Here is a 17,960-nt window from a genome sequence, read left to right as displayed (position 1 = left end):
CCAGCAACTTTGTTTTTGTTCCTGATTTACAGCATCTGCAGTTCTTTTGGTTTTTAATCAATTACAGTTGTTGCTTTGTATGCTAGACTTTGACATTTTTTTAAACAATAGTTATTTGCTTTTATAAATGATGTCTGAGTACCTTGGGCTCGGTTTGTTAATGCAGAACACCTCGTCCCCGATTTAATTGGTTGATTTCAGCCATGTCAAATACATGAAGCTACAATTGACTTCAACACTACTCAAGTGCTTACGGCACTGTTTCCCTCTGAAACAGGAGACCTGGGTTCAAGTCTCACCTGCTCCAGAGTTTTGTAATAACATCTCCTGACAGTTTGAATAGTGAATATCTCAATTTCAGTATCTCAACTTCGGTGCCCGTTTTTTTGAGGGGTGGCATGGGTAGAAATTAGCAATGTTAAAAAAAAAGAACAGCTTTTGAAACTGAAGTGTAAAGTGTACACCAATAACTACATTTCAAATGTTACATTTCTCAATCCATTTACTTCATTGGCTGTCAGGTATTTTACACCATTCGGAAGTCATAATCATGCTGCATAAATGCAATTTTTAAAAAAATACAGAATATGATTTTATCCTACAAATAAACTGCATCAAATCTGGATACCATGCATGGTGGCAATCTCAGGCTTAAACGCATTTAACTAGATTATGAATAAACAGAAATGGTCTTTCATGGTGAACCATCTTTTCATGCAATGTGTTCTGGTCTAGACCTACTCGAGCGCTCTCCTCAGCCATTTTACCTCCCTCAGTACTGATAACTGTATCCTCAGTGTTATTTTCTGACTTTGTTTAGACTTAAACATTTCATCAGATTTGTTTAAATTTCCATAATTTCTTCACCTAACCCATCTCACATTATTCAGTTCCACAACATTCCTGTCTCCTGTCCTCATTACAAGCCCATCAACTCCACAACTACACTGATGCACTCCCAGTCATGGTTCCATTTCATTCTTAAATCCCTGCCTCAATGCAGCTTTTTTTTTTCCATTCTAGCATTCCTGACATCTTTTCCTTTGTGCTCAACTGAGGATTTTCCCTTCCTCTTGACAGGCAGGAACCTCAAGTGTACTCTTTCCATTACTTGCTGTTCTGTCCTCACTCTAGGTCAGAATCACGATTGGGTTTCCTCACCTTCCATTGCACTAGAAGTCTCTGGAGTTCATTTTAATTTAATCTAACTTTAACCTAAGTCAATTGCAATGAAAGACTAAGTTTGAGAAATCAATTTGAAAGTTGACTGCTCCTGATTTGTTACAAGATCCATTCCAGTACATGTTCGTTTTCACAAGTTCCACAAAATTTGTTAAGTTTATCAAAACAGTGCAAAAGAAATAATGTTCAACAAACGCAATGGTTTTGAGTCAATCCACTTCAGGACACCAACACATTGGGTGAATGCACACATGCCCTTTGCTCTATTCTGTTGACTAAAGTTATTCTTTTATCTTATTTGTGTGCTAAGTCACCAAGAATTATTGCTTATTAATCCTTTCTAGCCACAACTCTGACTGGCTTGCCAATGCATAGACAGCAGATTCACTTAACTAGGTGTGCGCAATTCCTAATTAGTTTCTTTACATGCAATGATAATCTTTGTGACATCACTCCCAGCTGCATCCAGATTCATTCTTTGACATGTGAATAACTTAACATAAGAACATTAGAAATAGGAGCTGTAGGAAGCCATCTGGCCCATCGAGCCTGCTCCGCCATTCAATAAGATCATGGCTGATCTCTTCGTGGACTCAGCTCTATTTACCCACCTGCTCAGCAAAACCCTTAATTTCTTTAATGTTAAAAATCTATATTTGCCTTAAAAACAAAGAGGTAGCCTCAACTGCTTCACTGGGCAGGGAATCCCACAGATTCACAACACCTTGAGTGAAGAAGTTCCTCCTCAACTCAATTGTAAGACTTTTTAAGATCATTCCTTTTATTATAGCTTGTCTGTACCAATTTGTCAGTTTATGTCTTTATTGAAATTGTAACGCTAATGAAGGCATTTGTGTGACTGCTTATAGTTAATCACTGAGCGATGCCACTATCATTCCAACATCCCAATTGACAAAACCAAGTATTCTACAAAATCTGTTAATATCCTTTAGCTTAATATAAACATACACTACTCCACAATAACTGTTGTTGCCTAAACAAAAGAAGCTCAAAACTAATAAATGTAAATCAATTATTTTAAAATATAGTTGTGCCCTTGAGTAAAAAAGTTTTTACATTTGTTGGCCAAAGTTTGCGTTAGCTTGGACCACAGAGATATTATATGCCATAAACCCACCTTACTTTAGACTTGGGCCATGTCTATTCTTCCTAACGGAAAACATTTTATTACTAACCACAAATGGAATATGATGTCATTTCTTGCTTGCTTAATCAAGTCAAAATTATTGAAAAAAAAACTCAATCCTACACAATCATATTCTAACTTAATTGGCATCCAGTGTTGTGCTACTAAACACACCTTGCCCTTCCCTCTCTTTTCAGCATTCTGAGGAAAGACTGTCTCTCGTTAAAGAGATGCATCACGTGAAAAGCTAAGGAAAATTCATCCTGGCATTGCCTGACGGTGGCAGAATTGTTGGAATAGCTTTACTGCTTTTCCTTGTTTTGGGACCTCAATCCTGAGAGGTACATTTCAATGTTACAGCTTGGAAAAACAGAAAAGCTGGAAGTGGTCTTTATCCACTCCCAGTCTTCTCTAAGGACACTGATCTGACAAGTCCCCTCTGATTTTCCTCTCACGTATATTGCTTAATCTGCTGAAAATTTCCAGCGTTGTCTTTTTTCATTCTAGATTTCCACCATTTTGATTTTGTAACTGCTGTTCTCTGTGGAATAATTTGCAAAGGAAAACACCTTTGACCACAAGTCCATCAGGTAGTGGTCAGCAGGTAGCATCCTTGAAACACTGCAGGAAAAGGAGAGGGTTGATCCTGTTAGGTGGTTCCCTGAGCAGCCTGTCAAAGTCATTTGGCAGAATGCCTCATTACCGGAGCTTTCCAACAATCACCAAGATGTACCTTGACTGGTGGTGAGAAGGGCACTCCCCATTAGGTCTTCATGCATGTCCAGTCTCTAGTGCGACTGCACACTGCCCTTGAAGTGGCTGTGCTAGTGAAGACAGTGTCACACACCTCCTGCTGGAACGTGCCTTTGCAAAGAAGGCCTGGAGAGAGATGCAGTGGTTTTTGCTGACGATCATCCCAAGCAGTTTAGTGACATAGGACTCTGTGCTATATGGTCTGTTCCCCAGGATGCATACCGAGGCGAACATTGACTGCACTTGGAAGATAATAAATTCAGTGAAAGTTGCTCTTTAGTCTGCCAGAAACTTGTTGGTCTTTCAGTGTAAAGAGTTGACCTCAACCAAGCATTATAGACTGGCACCTTCCAAGGTCCAGGACTACATGCTGAGGAACGTGCTAAAGCTTAGGGCAGCTACTGCCAAGGCACAGTGGGGAAAAGACCACCATCTAAAGTCTTTCTGCCAAAGCATAACGAGGGTCTGTTCAGTTGTTGGACCCTCTCATTGCCTAAAAATGAATGTAATTAGTTTCCTGCCTGACTAGAAAGTGCCTTTCCTTTGCAACTGCAGGAAAGCTCTGTGGAATGTCAAATTCCAATGCGTTGTTTGTTTTTTTTTCCTCTGTGAAGACTGTACAGAATTTATTTAGGGCCTTTTGTTTGTACATATAGAAAATTACAAATTAAAGTATACTTTGAACTTAAAAGATAAGTGAGCTTACAATTTCCACCAATCAAGTTAGTTTCTTAGGCAGAGATGTGATTATTCCAATTCAAAATAACGACAGATCTGCGATTGTTTTAGCTTCCCTTTTTTAAAAAGAAAAGTTTATAAAGGGTCAAGACTTACTCAGGAGAAAACGAAACGGCATAGGCTGACACAAGGCAGTTTAAGTTTCACAACAGTACAATCAGTCCCGCAAACTTTACAAACATAAACACATGATAAATGTTTCGTTCATCAACATTATTTCATTCCTTGGCTTCACGACTTCAGCATTTGTTTTACTCACCCTCATTTTTGGGAACTTGACCATTCTGTTTTCCTTTGTTCAATAAGAGAGCCACTGAAGTCAGTATGAAACTTAAGTCATGGCAACACTGAATCATTCTCTCCGAGTTTCAATTATGACCTGTCTGAACTTGGTTTGAAAATGGAGTACTGGCTCAGTAGTACGATACTGTCAAATATCTGTTCCCAAGTTATCTCAACCCAGCAGTTTTAAAGCAAGAATGTGGTTTAAAAAAAGTCCGACATACTTCATACGCTTGTTTTGCATTGTACTGTTTATGATTACATGCTATTTCCCTTTCAGTTCGTCACAAACGAGATGGATTGCTCAATCATATGACCAATATCACACACAGTCAGTACATAACACATTGAAGGCGGGTGTGCACTGAGCAATGTTCAAAACCAAACCTTCTCCAACTTTAGTGAGGAATAATTGTTAATTCAAATTCATTATTTGGAAACAACATTATCATCACATGTTCTCAAATGAGCACAAATATTGAATGTTTTCATGAAGAAGGTAGATATAGTTCTTAGGGTCAAAGGGATCAAACCATATGGGGGAAAAGCAGTTGAATGATCAGCCATGCTCATACTGAATAGCAGAACAGGGTCAAAGGACTGAAAGTCCTACTCCAGTTTCTATTTTCTATGTTCTGGCAATATCAAAGCATGAGTTGCTTGGTTTTTCAGCAGCTGCTGTTAGGGACTGTGCTTTAATTCCAGTGATTTCATACATTTAATATGCATTTCTAAAAATAGCACACAATAAAAAATTTTTAGGCTCAGGAGAGGGAGCTGAATGGAGAGTAAGGCTATAGAGATTCTGCTCTCTACTAATGTCCAGTTTTTAGTTAGTACAAAAGTAAGGTTAAACTCAGTTAAAGTGACAGTATTAAAGCAACTTAAATGTATAATGTAAGGTATGGCAGCCCAGATCGATCAAGTGGATTTTCAACCCTAGGGCATGTGGGGATTCGTGGAACACTTCTCATGACATACAAGGGCCCACAAGCAGGAAGTATCACCATCTAGAAAAGGTTTAGCTGTGTTTCAGAGCTTAAGAAATGGCTAGAGCCATTGAGGTGTGTTCATGAAAAAGAAAACTCCGTGGAAAGCACATTCAGAAAAGTGGTTACACTGAAAAAGAAAGGAAATAAATGACCACCAGGCAATCCAAGAGAAATAATCAAATAATCCAGGGCTCTCCAGAGGTTCAGCTCACAAATTAGTTTCCCATTCTAGATATCAGAGAGGCCAGTGGATCCTCAAAGGACTGCAGCAACAACCAAGCCCACGGCACCATGTGTGACCCAGCTGTATGGAAATAAGGCAATGCAACGGGTCAGAGTCAGGGATATTCCAGAACAGTTGCAGCAATCAGTTCTAAGGGAAGACTAAAAGCTCGAGGTTGTGGTCCACGTTAGGAACATAGGAACAGAAACAGACCATTCAGCCCCTCAAGTCTGTTCCATCCTTCAATGGTCTATGGCCTAACTCCATATACCTGCCTTTGGCCTATATGCCTTAATACCTTTGCTTAATAAAAATGTATTTATCTCAGATTTTTAAAAAATGACAACTGATCCAGCATCAACAGCCATTTGTAGAAGAGAGCTCCAAACTCCATCGACCACAGTTTTGCTGATTCACTTACCCTAAAATTATAAAGAGAAATTGATGAGCTGTCATCTACACTCTGTACAATGTTGCCTAATTTTGTGTCACCAGCAAATTTGGATATATAGCTTTCAATGCAAATTATTGATAAATAATGTGAATAATTGAGGCCTAACAGATGTGTGTGGGACACCACTTTTCACATCCTGCCAATTTGAGTACCTGCCAATTACCTCTAATTTCTGTCACCTGCTATTCAACCATGTCAGGAATGTGTCTTTAATTCCATGGGCTTCCACCAGAGTTAACAGCCACTAATGAGGGACTGTATTAAATGCCTTCTGGAAGTCCATCTAAACATCATCAGTGGACATTGTCAATTGGCGTAAGGCTGGAAAAGTTTAGCAGGTCAGACAGCAGAGGAGCAGGAAAGTCAACATTTCTGGCCGAAACCCTTAGTCAGTCGACAGTCCCCTGTTCACTACCTTAGTCACCTCTTCACAAAACTCAATGAGGTTTGTCAGTTATGACCTTCCTGTCATGAATCCATACTGAATTTCCCAGACTAACTCAAAAATTTCAAGAGATAACAAGGTGTAGAGCTGGATGAACACAGCAGACCAAGCAGCATCATAGGAGCAGGAAAGCTGACGTTTCGGGTCTGGACAGTTAACCCATCGTCTATTATGGACCCAAACAATTTTGCACATGCAAAGAAGATAAAAACAGGTAAACATATGGCTGGAAAGATGGTGCATAAGGGAGGGCTTTAGATTCCTGGGACATTGAGGCTGGCTCTGGAGAAGATGACACCTGCACATTCCAGATCGGATTCATTTGAGCAGAGCTGGGACTAAAGTCCTTTATGGGGTATTTTGCAACCACTTTGCGAGTTTCAAAACTAATTTGGCAGGGGTGTGGAAACCAGAAGAAAACATTAGAAACTAATACCATGGTGCACGAAATGCTTGGAGAGCCAGACAATACTAAAACAGAAGTAATAAGTTAACAGGTGAGGTCAGGGGAAGGGAGAAAGTAATGAAGTCTATATCAGAGTTACTGAGAATTTATGGAATATAGTTCATAAGATTGGGGAGTTACAGAAGACATAGCTTAAGTAAGGGTAGATCTGGTGTTAAACACAGCTGCCTACAAAGTGATCAGAAAAGACAGGAAAGGGGAAAAAAGGGGAGAAGCAGTGACTTTTTCAAGGGTTAGGTTTCAAGGACAGAATCAATTTAGATAGAGCTTAGGAATAAGAAGGGTACAATTACATTGTCCACTGCAATGCATTGACGACCAGCTAGGGGAAGGATACTGAGGTCAAATCTGCCAGATGGGTGTAAACATCATTGAGTAGTTACAATGAAGGTCTTTGACTACCTGTATATTGAGTAGGATAGTGATATTGCAAATGCAGTGAGGGACAAGCATTTCTAGATTGTCTTCTGGGGAACTTCTTACAGTAGTTTGCATCCAATCCAACAAGAAAGGAAGCATGGCTCGACCTGGTTTTTAGAAATGAAGTAGGCCAAGTAGATCAAGTGACAGTGGGGAACATTTAGGTGTCAGTGACTGTTATATCAGGTTTGGGATAACAGTACAGATAGATTAAAAGTAAAGGTTGGCAGTAAAAATAGTAATTGAACAACGAGCTACCTTCAAAGTGTTGGTTTTGGCACAGTAATGTATATTCCCTCAAAAGGAAAAGGTAAGAGAAAAAAGGTCCAGAGCTCCCTGCATGACAACGTAGATAGAAATTAATTTGAAACAGGACAACATATGCTTATGTCAGGTGTCAGAGCGTAAATACAGTTAGAACCCAAAAAGAATACAGAACTTCCAGAAGGGAGAGGTGATAAAGCAAATATAAGAAGCAACGAGGGATTATTAAAATAGACTGGCAGCTAACATAAAAGGTTATCCTAAAGTCTTCTATAAATACATCAATAGTAAAAGGATGATGAAAGACAGAGTATGGTTGATTAGGGACTAAAAACGGATTTACACTTAAGACAAGAGTCATGGTTGAGGTGCTAAATGAATGTTTTACATCTGTCTTTACTTTCAAGGCAGATGCTGCCCAGGCCATGGTGACAGATGAGGAAATACAGTCACTAAAAGGGTTTAAAATTGATAAGGAAGAATTTTTGGATAAGCTGACAGGACTCAAATTTGACAAGACATTGCTAGTGGATGAGAAGCATCAAGCACGTTGAAGGAAGTGAGAGTGTAAATTGTGGTGGCACTGGCTATAATCTTCCTATCTGCCCTGGATGGGAGGTGATGCCAGAGGACTGGAGGATTGCAAACAGTACACCCGTGCTCAAATAAATGGGCTGTGAAGACCAAGATAGCAATTACAGATCGTTCAGTTTAACTGCGGGGAAATATTTAGAAACATAGAAGATAGCAGTAGGAGGAGGCCATTCTGCTCTTGGAGCCTGCTTCACCATTCATCACGATCATGGCTGATCGTCCAACTCAATAACCTACTCCTGCTTTCTCCCCGTAACCTTTGATCCTATTCACCCCAAGTGCTATATCTAGCCACCTCTTGAACACATTCAATGTTTTGGCATCAACTACTTCCTGTGGGAATGAATTCCACAGGCTCACCACTCTTTGGGTGAAGAAATGTCTCCATCCTAAATGGTCTACCCTGAATCCTTAGACTGTGACCCCTGGTTCTGGACACACCCACCATTGGGAATATCATCCCTGCGTCTACCCTGTCTAGTCCTGTTAGAATTTTATAAGTGTCCATGAGATCACCCTTCATTCATCTGAAATCTAGCAAAAACAATCCCAAGCTAGTCAATCTCTGCTCAGACATCAGTTCGACCATTCCCAGAATCAGCCTACAATTATTCTGGATAGAATTAATAGTGCCCTGGAAAATACAGATTGATGATGAAATGTCAGAATAGATTTGTTCAGGGAAAATTGTGTCTCACTAACTTGGAGTCTTTTGATGAGGGGAAGACTGTTGATGTGGTGTTTTTGGACTTTCACGAAGCATTTGATACTGTACCACACAACAGACAGTTAGGGAAGTGATTTTAAAAAAAAAAGGGACAGAAGTGACATGGATTCAAAATTGACTGAGGGATAAGGAAACAGAGAATAATGGCTCACGGCTTTTTTTTTCCAGACTGGAAGGTGGTTTGTACAGCAGCTTCCCAGGTGTCAGTATTGGGACCCTTGCTTTTCCTGGTATTTATTAATGATCTAGATTTTACTGCACATAGTATAATTTCAAAGTTTGTAGACAATGCAAAACTTGGGAGAATCATAAACTATAAGGAGAACAGCGCAGAATTTCAAAAGGATATTGGCACATTGTCGGAATGGTCAGACAGGCGGCAGATGAAGTTCAATGCTGAGTAATGTGCACTTTAGTACAAAGAACATGGAGAAACGGTACAAAATAAAAGAGTGCTATTCTAAAAAAGGGTGAAGAAGTTGAGAGGCTTGAGTCTGTACGTGCACAGGTCATTCAAGGTGGCAGGATAGGTTGAGATAGCTGTTACTACAGCGTACAGTATTCTAGGGCTCATAAATAACAGCATGTAGTATATGAGCAGGGTGGTTATGCTGAACCTATACAACATGCTGGTTAGGCCTCAGCTGGACTGCTGTGTACAGTTCTGGGTGCCACAATAAAGGCAGGATGTAAATGCACTGGGGCAAGTGTAAAAGAAATTTACAAGAATGGCTCAGGGATGAGACACTTCCTTGATGAAGAAAGTTTGGAGTAGTTGTTTTCATTTGAGAGGAGAAGAGGTGATTTGTTAGAAATTTTCAAAATCATTAGGGGTCTGAACAGAGTAGACAGGGAAAAAGCATTCCCACTGAAATACATCAGGAATCAGGAGGCACAGTTTTAAAGTGATTTGCAGAAGATGTAAAGCGAAGAAAAAGCAAGTAGTTAGGTACAAATGCATCACCTGGAGGTGTGCTGGAGACAGGTTCAATTGAAGCATTCCAGAGGGCATTAGATGGCTATTTAAATAGAAATCCAGTGTAGGATTACATGGGGTGATAGCAGCAAATTGGCACTGTTAAAATACTCAAAGCCAGTGAAGGCATAATGGGCCAAATGACCACTTCCTACACGGTGTCCATTCTGTGGAAAACGTAGTCAAAAAACATCTTAAATTTATAAACCTCATAACAGCAACTTCAATTACTGTTCTAACCTAATCTCAGTAATTCTATCCTCTTAATATGTCTTCCTTATTACTATTCTGTCCACAATTTTGCTTTCTCCTTATAGAGTAATTCTCATATCATCTATTTACTTTATGAGGACATATACACAGTACACACTTAATACTTCAGTTAAGTCCTCAGCTTCAAAATAAAGTTTTTCTTTTCTATTCTTAATAGTTCCAACATTTTTCTAAAGATTTCCATTTACACTTGATGAATATGTTGCAAGTTTTTGAAAAGTAAAAGTGCAACACAAAATCTATTTGCTATAGTTGATGTGCTTGTCCTGTGGCTGTAAATTATTTGATTTCAACTTACACTAATTTCAAACACAGTCTGATGCATTATATACAAACAGCAGTATGAGAGCCATTACAAAACAGCCATCAGTTAAAAGAAAATATCCAACAAGTTAGAAAGAAAACGGCAAACACTGTAGTTTTCCAGAGAATATAAAACATATCAGAAATAGTTTGGATCATTATCTTGTAAGAAGATGGAAGAAAGGTAAGATCGAGACTGTTCAATTTAACTTCATTTGTAATTTGAATAGAAATGTGAAAATTGAAGTTTGAGAAGGCCATTTTAAAAAGGTCCTCAGTCCTGTTTAACTAAAAGACCACTGTGGTGAAATAATTCATTCAAATGCTTTATATTCATTGAAATAAATGCAAAATAATGATATTTAACAATGCAATGCAACCGGTCCATATCGTTACACCAGCTCATGGCTCCTGGCTAAATAAATGAGAAGGAGGCCATTCAGTCTCAAACATCATCACCTCTGCAGGAAGGGAATTCTAAAACTTATGACCCACCGAGAAACAAAAATTGCCTCAGGTTGTGTTTAAATTAAGCAACTCTGATTTCTAAACTTTAACCCCTAGTTCTGTATTATCCCTAAGCTGAACATTCTATTAGCTGTCCTCATTATTTGCTGTACCCACATACTAGCCTTTAACTCATGCACTTACTCAGATCCCACCACCCCCAAACCCCCCGAATTTCTGAGTTCTGCAAATCTCTCAACATTTAGATAATATGACTATTATCTTTTCATTCTTTCTACCAAAATGGACAATTTCAAATTTTCTGACATTATACTCTAGTTGCACATCTTTGCCCACTCATTTAATTTATCTATGTGTAGCCTATGTCCTACGTTCCCCCTTCAGAACTTACTTTCCTACCTACTTTTGTGCCATTAGCAAATTTGTCCACGTACATTCCATCCCTCCATAGAAATCATGTACATAAATTGTAAATGGTTGAGGTCCCAGATGTAACAGCTTGTCAAAAAGAAGAAGTCCAAATAGGTCTTTTCAGTTTTCTGTTGGCCAGCCAATCTTCTATCACGTGAAGATACATCCCCTACACCATGAGCTTTTATTTTCCACAATAAGTTCTGATGTGGTACCCTATCAAACACTTTCTGAAAATCAAAGTGCAGGACACTCATGGGTTCACATTTATCCACAGCATGTGCTACCTCAAAGAAGCTGAAGTGATTGGTTAAATATGATTTTCTTTTCACAAAATTATGTGGACTCTGCCTGATTACTTTGAACTTATCGATATTCTGCTAAAATGTCTTCAACAGTAGCATCTAGCATTTTACTTATGATAGATGTTTAGCTAATTGGCTTATTGATTCCTACATTCTGTCTCCTTCTCCTTTTGAATAAAGGAGTTAAATTGCTATCTACTCTTTAAATGGAGCAATACCAAATCAAGGCAGATTTGGAAAATTAAATCATGCATCAAGTTTTTCACTAACCACTTTTTTTTTTAAATCCTTGGGGTGAAGTCCATCAGGAGCAAAGCATTTGTCAGCATGCAGTGCCAACAATTTACTCTGTTCTACTACTCTACTTCCTCCCTCTCTTTAATTTCTAGGTTTATCACAGGAATCTTACTCATATCCTCAAGGATGGACTGTTGCAGAATACTTTTAATTCATCTGCCTTTTCTTCATTTTCTATTATTAATTCCCCACACTTATTTTTATAGGACCAACATTCACTTTGTTAACTCCTCCTCTTTAAATATTTATTGAAACACTTACTATCTATTTTTACAGATCTGGCTAGCTTTCTCTTGTATTTCAATTTTGCCCTCTATTAACCTCTTGACCTTTTTCATATTCTGTCCAATCTTCTGAGCTACCTTTAGCCAATCATTTGCTTTTTCTTTTTATTCGATAGTATTTTTAATAATTCTAGTTAAGCACAAAAGTTGGGTCTCTCCTTTGGAATTTTTCCTTACTCATTGGAAGAAATCTTCTGTGAATTCTGAATTAATGCTACAACATCTCTATTGTCTTTTAAAATTGACATATAATTTAACTTCATTTGTCAACACTGGTTCTGCTGAAATGACTGAAGTTCTTTTGACTTCTTCCTATTTGCATCCATCTGCTAATGGTTATGGCTTTTTAACCTTTTTTTTAAACTGTTCTCTCTCGCTGTTTCTCCATACCCGCCTCGGCAGAGTCATTGGCATCATCAGTTTCAACTGGTTTAACAAATAAAAAGCACTTGATCAGTCTTGGATAAATTGAGCATCATGTGCCCAATTTCATTTTGTTCTCTTCAGGATGATGATCTTCTTCCTGGTTTCTCTTCTGATTATCTCATGACTGAATCCATAAGAATATAAATGCAATAAGGGGCTCTTGTGAGGCAAAGTAGTGTCCCCACTGCTGGACCAAGAGGCCCGGTTTCAAGTCCCACCTGCTCCAAAGATAACATCACTGAACAAAGTTGATTTGGAAAATATCTATAAAAGCAATAAATGTTGGCCTAGTCAGTGACACCCTCATTCCATTCATGATTTCATAAAATGTCAGAAGCTGTCAGGAGATGTTGCTACAAGCTCATCCCAGTTAACTTACTAACTTTACAGATCCCCACCAAAATAACAAAGCACCAATAAAGTACTTTTTGTCTGACTAAAGGATATGTGGAATCACTTCCTATTGATTGATATCATCCCAAACGTCTAACTGATGCATCTAAATTCTCCAGAATATTCCAGAGCCCATCAATATCTTTTAAATAAAAATGACCCTCTGTGAATGTGCAACAATAACAGCTGAGGCCTGGAACACATGAGCTAAAAAGTCATTTTATTCTTCAGAGGGAGGGTCACATTCAGGCTTTGAAGTTGTTTCACTTCAACAAGCTTTTGTAAATGTTTGCCCTGCCACTAAAGTGCATATCTCAGCATCTGTTTATTTTGACCTGAGGCAGTGTGGTACTTTACATTAACATAGTCATGTCGGCTGCAGTCAACCACCATACGCTGTTTCAGTATCTTACTGATCACAATTGAACCAAATATAATTTAATACAAGACTTGTTTGATCATTGCACATAACTAATCTTAAACTAATTGTCAGTAAATAACCTAAATAAATAGTCTGATACAAAGGTTGCTCTGGTTTATGAGCTACCCTGGGTCCAACAGTCTCTTTCTCTATCATATCGGGTCAATTTGTCAAACTCTACTTTCAGCACAGGGCTACATTTCCAGCTATCAGTTATAGCTCACAGAATCTCTACAGTGCGAAAGCGGTCATTCAGTCCATTGAGTCTGCACTGGCCCTCCGAACAGCATCCTCCACCTCCTAACCTCCCACGCTTTCCCCATAATACAGCATTTGCCATGGCCAATCCACCTAACCTGCACATCTTTGGATTGTGGGAGGAAACCAGAGCACCTGGTGTAAATCAATTCATAATTGGAGAGAACGTGCAGTCACCCAAGGCTGGAAATGAACCTGGGTCCTGGTGCCGAGAGGAAGTAGTGGTAACCACTCAGCCACAGTGCCACCCTTTGTTGTCTCTCTTCCTGGGCATATGTTATTTACCCATATCAATTAGAAACTCACGAACTCCCACAGCTATTTTGACTCCATTTCCTTGTATCTGTACCCTGTAACATTCTATTCACCATCACATATGCCCAGAAAATGTCATCTCTCAAACTTCCGAAATGGCTCCTTTTTCTTTAACTATTGTGGTTGACTGGATCCTCAATTGCTTAGGTTTTATTTTCCTCAATTCCGCTCTCACACTTCCTTTCCTTCCTGGAACCATGATGCTCCTTCTGCTCCCCTTGCATTCTGCCAGCCTCCACATAAAACGGCAGAAAATAATCTGTTTACATCACTTCCTGCACGATGCCATTACCAACACATCTTTCGTTGGCTACAGTTTCAGGAGAAACTGGACTTGTATTTGAACAAAGTGGAAGAAATGTGAAATCTCAGTTATTTGCTAAAAGAATCAAGTCAGAAGATTTCGAAGCTTAAAATATGAATACTTACATTACAGCAGCCAGACAAAACAAAAACTGTCTTAGATGAAGATCTATATTCTAACATCCAGAATCAAGACAGGTTAAACATAAATTAACTTGCTGATTATAAACTATAAACTACATATTAAATGGTAATAACAACTGAGACAGATCCTGTGATTTGGCTCAGCAGTCACAAAGTCCTTCAGAATTTATGAAGAATACCAGCTACTCATCCAAGTATGTAAACCAATTCTCAGCTGACTGACCTCAGCCTGGCTGAGGTCACGGCCACAGGCCTCATCAGAAATCGCACCCATCTACAAAATATCTTCACCTCACCAACTTTATGTTGGAACTACAGAAACAGCTGCAGCATCTGCTTCGGGATCTGGCATTTGTCTTCTTCAGTTTGTTTGCACTGTACCAACATTAACTGCGACTACTGAACTCAGATGGCTCAGTGTCAAAGGGGCAGAAGGTTTAGAGGGGATGTGAGGAAAAAGAACAAAACTCTGGAAACTTAAATCTAATGATGACTATTGCAGTAAAAATCTAAAAATCCATTTGACTCACTAGATGTCCTTTAGAGGGAAATTTGTCATCCTTATCCAGTCAAGCCTACGTGATTCCAAACTCTCAGCAATGTGGTTGAAATGTGAAATAGCCTAGCAAAGCACTCATTTGCATCAAACTATGCAAATGTCTCAAGAAATGTCTCAAGACCACGTGGCACTGGACTAAAGTTCTGACAAAAGGTCACTGGACCTGAAACGTCAACTCTGCTTTCCCTCCACAGCTGCTGCCAAACCTGTTTAGCTTTTCCAACAATTTCTGTTTTTCTTTTTATGTAACACTATTGCCATTTCTATTTCCTTGACATCCATTTTTTTGATCCTTCACTTTTCCCATTACCATCATGTTTTTCATCATACTAGTGTTCCTTTCATCAGTTATTCTTTGTGCAAACTTCAGAGATTTCCTTTTCCTTGTTTAAAAAAAAATTATTTATGCACCACATCGGTCCACTTCAAGGGGATAGATGTAAAATATCCAGGGTATGGGGGTGGGAGAGGCTTACTCCCATAGTGATTGGTCTATCTCACTCTGCTGTTCTCAAGACAAAATTTGTTCACAATGTTTCCTACACTACAACTGTGAATCCACTTCACAGAAGTACATCATTAAGTATACCCAAGTGCTCTATAGCCAACAGTGATTCAAAGTGCTACTTAAATGCCCATTTTCCTTTGAACTATGTTTCTAATATCTCCATTTATCCACATCATTCCGAAAGCTGAAGCAGTGCTTTGCCAATGACATGAATTTGCAATCTCAGACCCACAGTCCTGATTACCAATTTCTCCACCCCAATGCTTGTATGCAGATTTACTTCCAAAATCTACATCATTCTAATCCTGTGCTCATTATTGGTCTTATTGCCTTTTTATTTCATTAGTCACAGGAGCATCAAGCATACATAAACACCGCTTCCAAAGTGCACACATTTGGAATTCCATTTACTTTTCTCCATTTAGTACACAGATCAATGGCTATCATCAGTTAAAATCTGAGAATTGGTTATTTTCTTCCCACCTAGCAGCTTGGTCTGTCAACAGATTCGTATCTTGTATTTTCCTTCAAAAAGTGAGATTTATCCCAATTCCAGTAGTTCAACAATCCTTACTTTTAAACTGTTGTTGTAATAAACATACCAACGTATGAAACTCAATGAAGAAAATAACATTCAGTCGACCGAGTCCATCCCATATAATTGTGTTACCATTTAGTACCATGACCCCAATTTCTCCCAGCCTGCCAGGTGTGTAATATCCAAGAAATGTCAATATAAACAGATACAATAGTTGTAAGTCAGATTCATGGAAAAATAAACAGTTGGAAGATATTATTTTATGACCCTTGAAAGCAATCAAAATGAGTTTGTAAGTTAGGTGGATTAGACATGGGAAATGCCAGGTTACAGGGAAAGGGTAGGGTGCTCTTCGGAGGGACGGTGTGGACTTGGTGGGCTGAATGGCCTGTTTCCATACTGTAGGGATTCTGTGAAAACAAAATTCCATGAATTCTATGAGTTCCAGTATGCCAGCGTGACCACAATGCACATCATCCAACACCCCATCTGTATTCTGGCCAATATTATCCAAGGTCAGGAATTCATCCATGTCCGTTGAATATTTACAATGAGTCTGTACTCACTGCACAAATATGGAACAAGTTCACAAAGCTCAACCACCATCTGTGAAAGGAAGAATATAGTACCTGACCTCCATATTCCTCTGTTTTGTAATGCATTTGGCAGTCCTTTAATACTACAAGACCTTTTTTCTAAAAGCCACTGCAATCAAACCTCAACAAAATGAAAGATTGCATCCATTATGCTTTCTGCACTCGCAATGTCATATTTGTGGCTTGAAACCTATTTCACTGTCAACATTCATCTCAAATCACCATCATCGGCCGCCAATAATGCAGGTCTCTGACCAGTTAGCTGGCGATCATGTTCTTCTCCTCCAACTGCACATGCTCAGTAGCAGCAGTGTGCACCAGCTACAAGATGCACTGCAGAAATTCAAAGAGCCTTAGACTGCTCCTTCCAAACATACAGCCACTACCTCCTAGCAGGACAAGGGTAGCAGATACATGGGAACACCATCACCTGCTATTTCTGATCTAAGTCATTCACCATCCTGACTTGGAATTATATCGCTGTTCCTTCATCGTTGTTGGGTCAAAATCCTGGAATTCCCTCCGTTGTGGCATTGTGGGTCTACCTACAGCACATGGATCATAGGATTCAAGAGGAAAGCTCACCAAGGGCAACTTGCGGCAGGCCGTGAATGCTGGTCTAGCCAGCAATGTCCACGTCCCATGATTGCATGTTAAAAAATCCTCCTCAGCCTCAGTACCACCTTTATTCCAACAAGCATGCTTTGTGGGTGATTGGGGTGCACGCACTGTTCAGACTCCCATCAGGAGCCTAGACAGAGGTCCAGAGCTGGTCCAAAAGAGCCATTCTGCCACCAGTTAAGTAAACTAAGCAAATATATGATGTATTTATGCAATACTTCCACTATCTACACCATTCACGTGAAACACTGAGGTTTGGCTATGACCAGTGCAGATCGGTGAATACCAGTTGCATACTTTGCCATCGAGAGGGTCCAGCCTCAACTGCTACTGTGTCAGCAAGAGAAGGAGCAATTGAATTTTTAGGCCATTGTCTCTCCTTTCTTTTTTGTTTTGAGTGGAGCAGTCCATTGTACAGCATTTTGTGCCAGAGCATATAAAAAGGAGCAGCACAACAGGCCATTTGACATGATGCACCTGCTTTGACATTGAAAACCACGAAGGTCGTTTCTTCTACATTAACAGGATGTGGGCATCACTGGCTGAGAAGGAGGAGATTAAAATTCGAATCATCATAGCTTGGCTACTTTCACACATGAATTAGTGACAAAACAAAGAGCAGTTCTGGCAGCAGGGAAGGGAACAGCCACCCATTCTAGTTGTAGAATGGCATGTTGTATGGGTGGGACCACACATAGAAACTAAACGTCAAAACTGGTTAAAAGGTGCTTGCAATTCCCTTTGAATTGAACAGTTTGCTTATTGATGTTTACCTTTCACAGCTGTATGATCAGTTTGGACCTAAACCAACCAGAATTATGCATCCTAGACAACAAGGTGCAGGGCTGGATGAACACAGCAGGCCAAGCAGCAT

General features: G+C 39.3%; 1 protein-coding gene across 9 annotated transcripts in view; it reads right to left on the bottom strand.

Moving 5' to 3' along the window:
* LOC109931223 (NEDD4 like E3 ubiquitin protein ligase) overlaps positions 1-17,960 on the bottom strand; it is a 210,293-nt gene that overhangs the window by 158,398 nt on the left and 33,935 nt on the right. Inside the window, exon 1 of one of the 9 annotated variants that reach the window (XM_048595916.1) lies at positions 4,080-4,376. The exons of the other annotated variants lie outside the window; for them this stretch is intronic. Coding sequence (XP_048451873.1) covers positions 4,080-4,103 — 24 coding nt within the window. The 5' untranslated portion in view covers positions 4,104-4,376. Of the gene's footprint in view, positions 1-4,079; positions 4,377-17,960 lie in introns of those variants that run through there. 9 annotated transcript variants of the gene reach the window in all.

The sequence above is a fragment of the Rhincodon typus genome, chromosome 1, assembly GCF_021869965.1.
Source record: "Rhincodon typus isolate 14 chromosome 1, sRhiTyp1.1, whole genome shotgun sequence".
Classification (NCBI taxonomy): Eukaryota; Metazoa; Chordata; class Chondrichthyes; order Orectolobiformes; family Rhincodontidae; genus Rhincodon; species Rhincodon typus.
The sequence above is the reverse complement of the archived record's forward strand: the minus strand, read 5'-3'. Positions and strand labels throughout refer to the sequence as shown.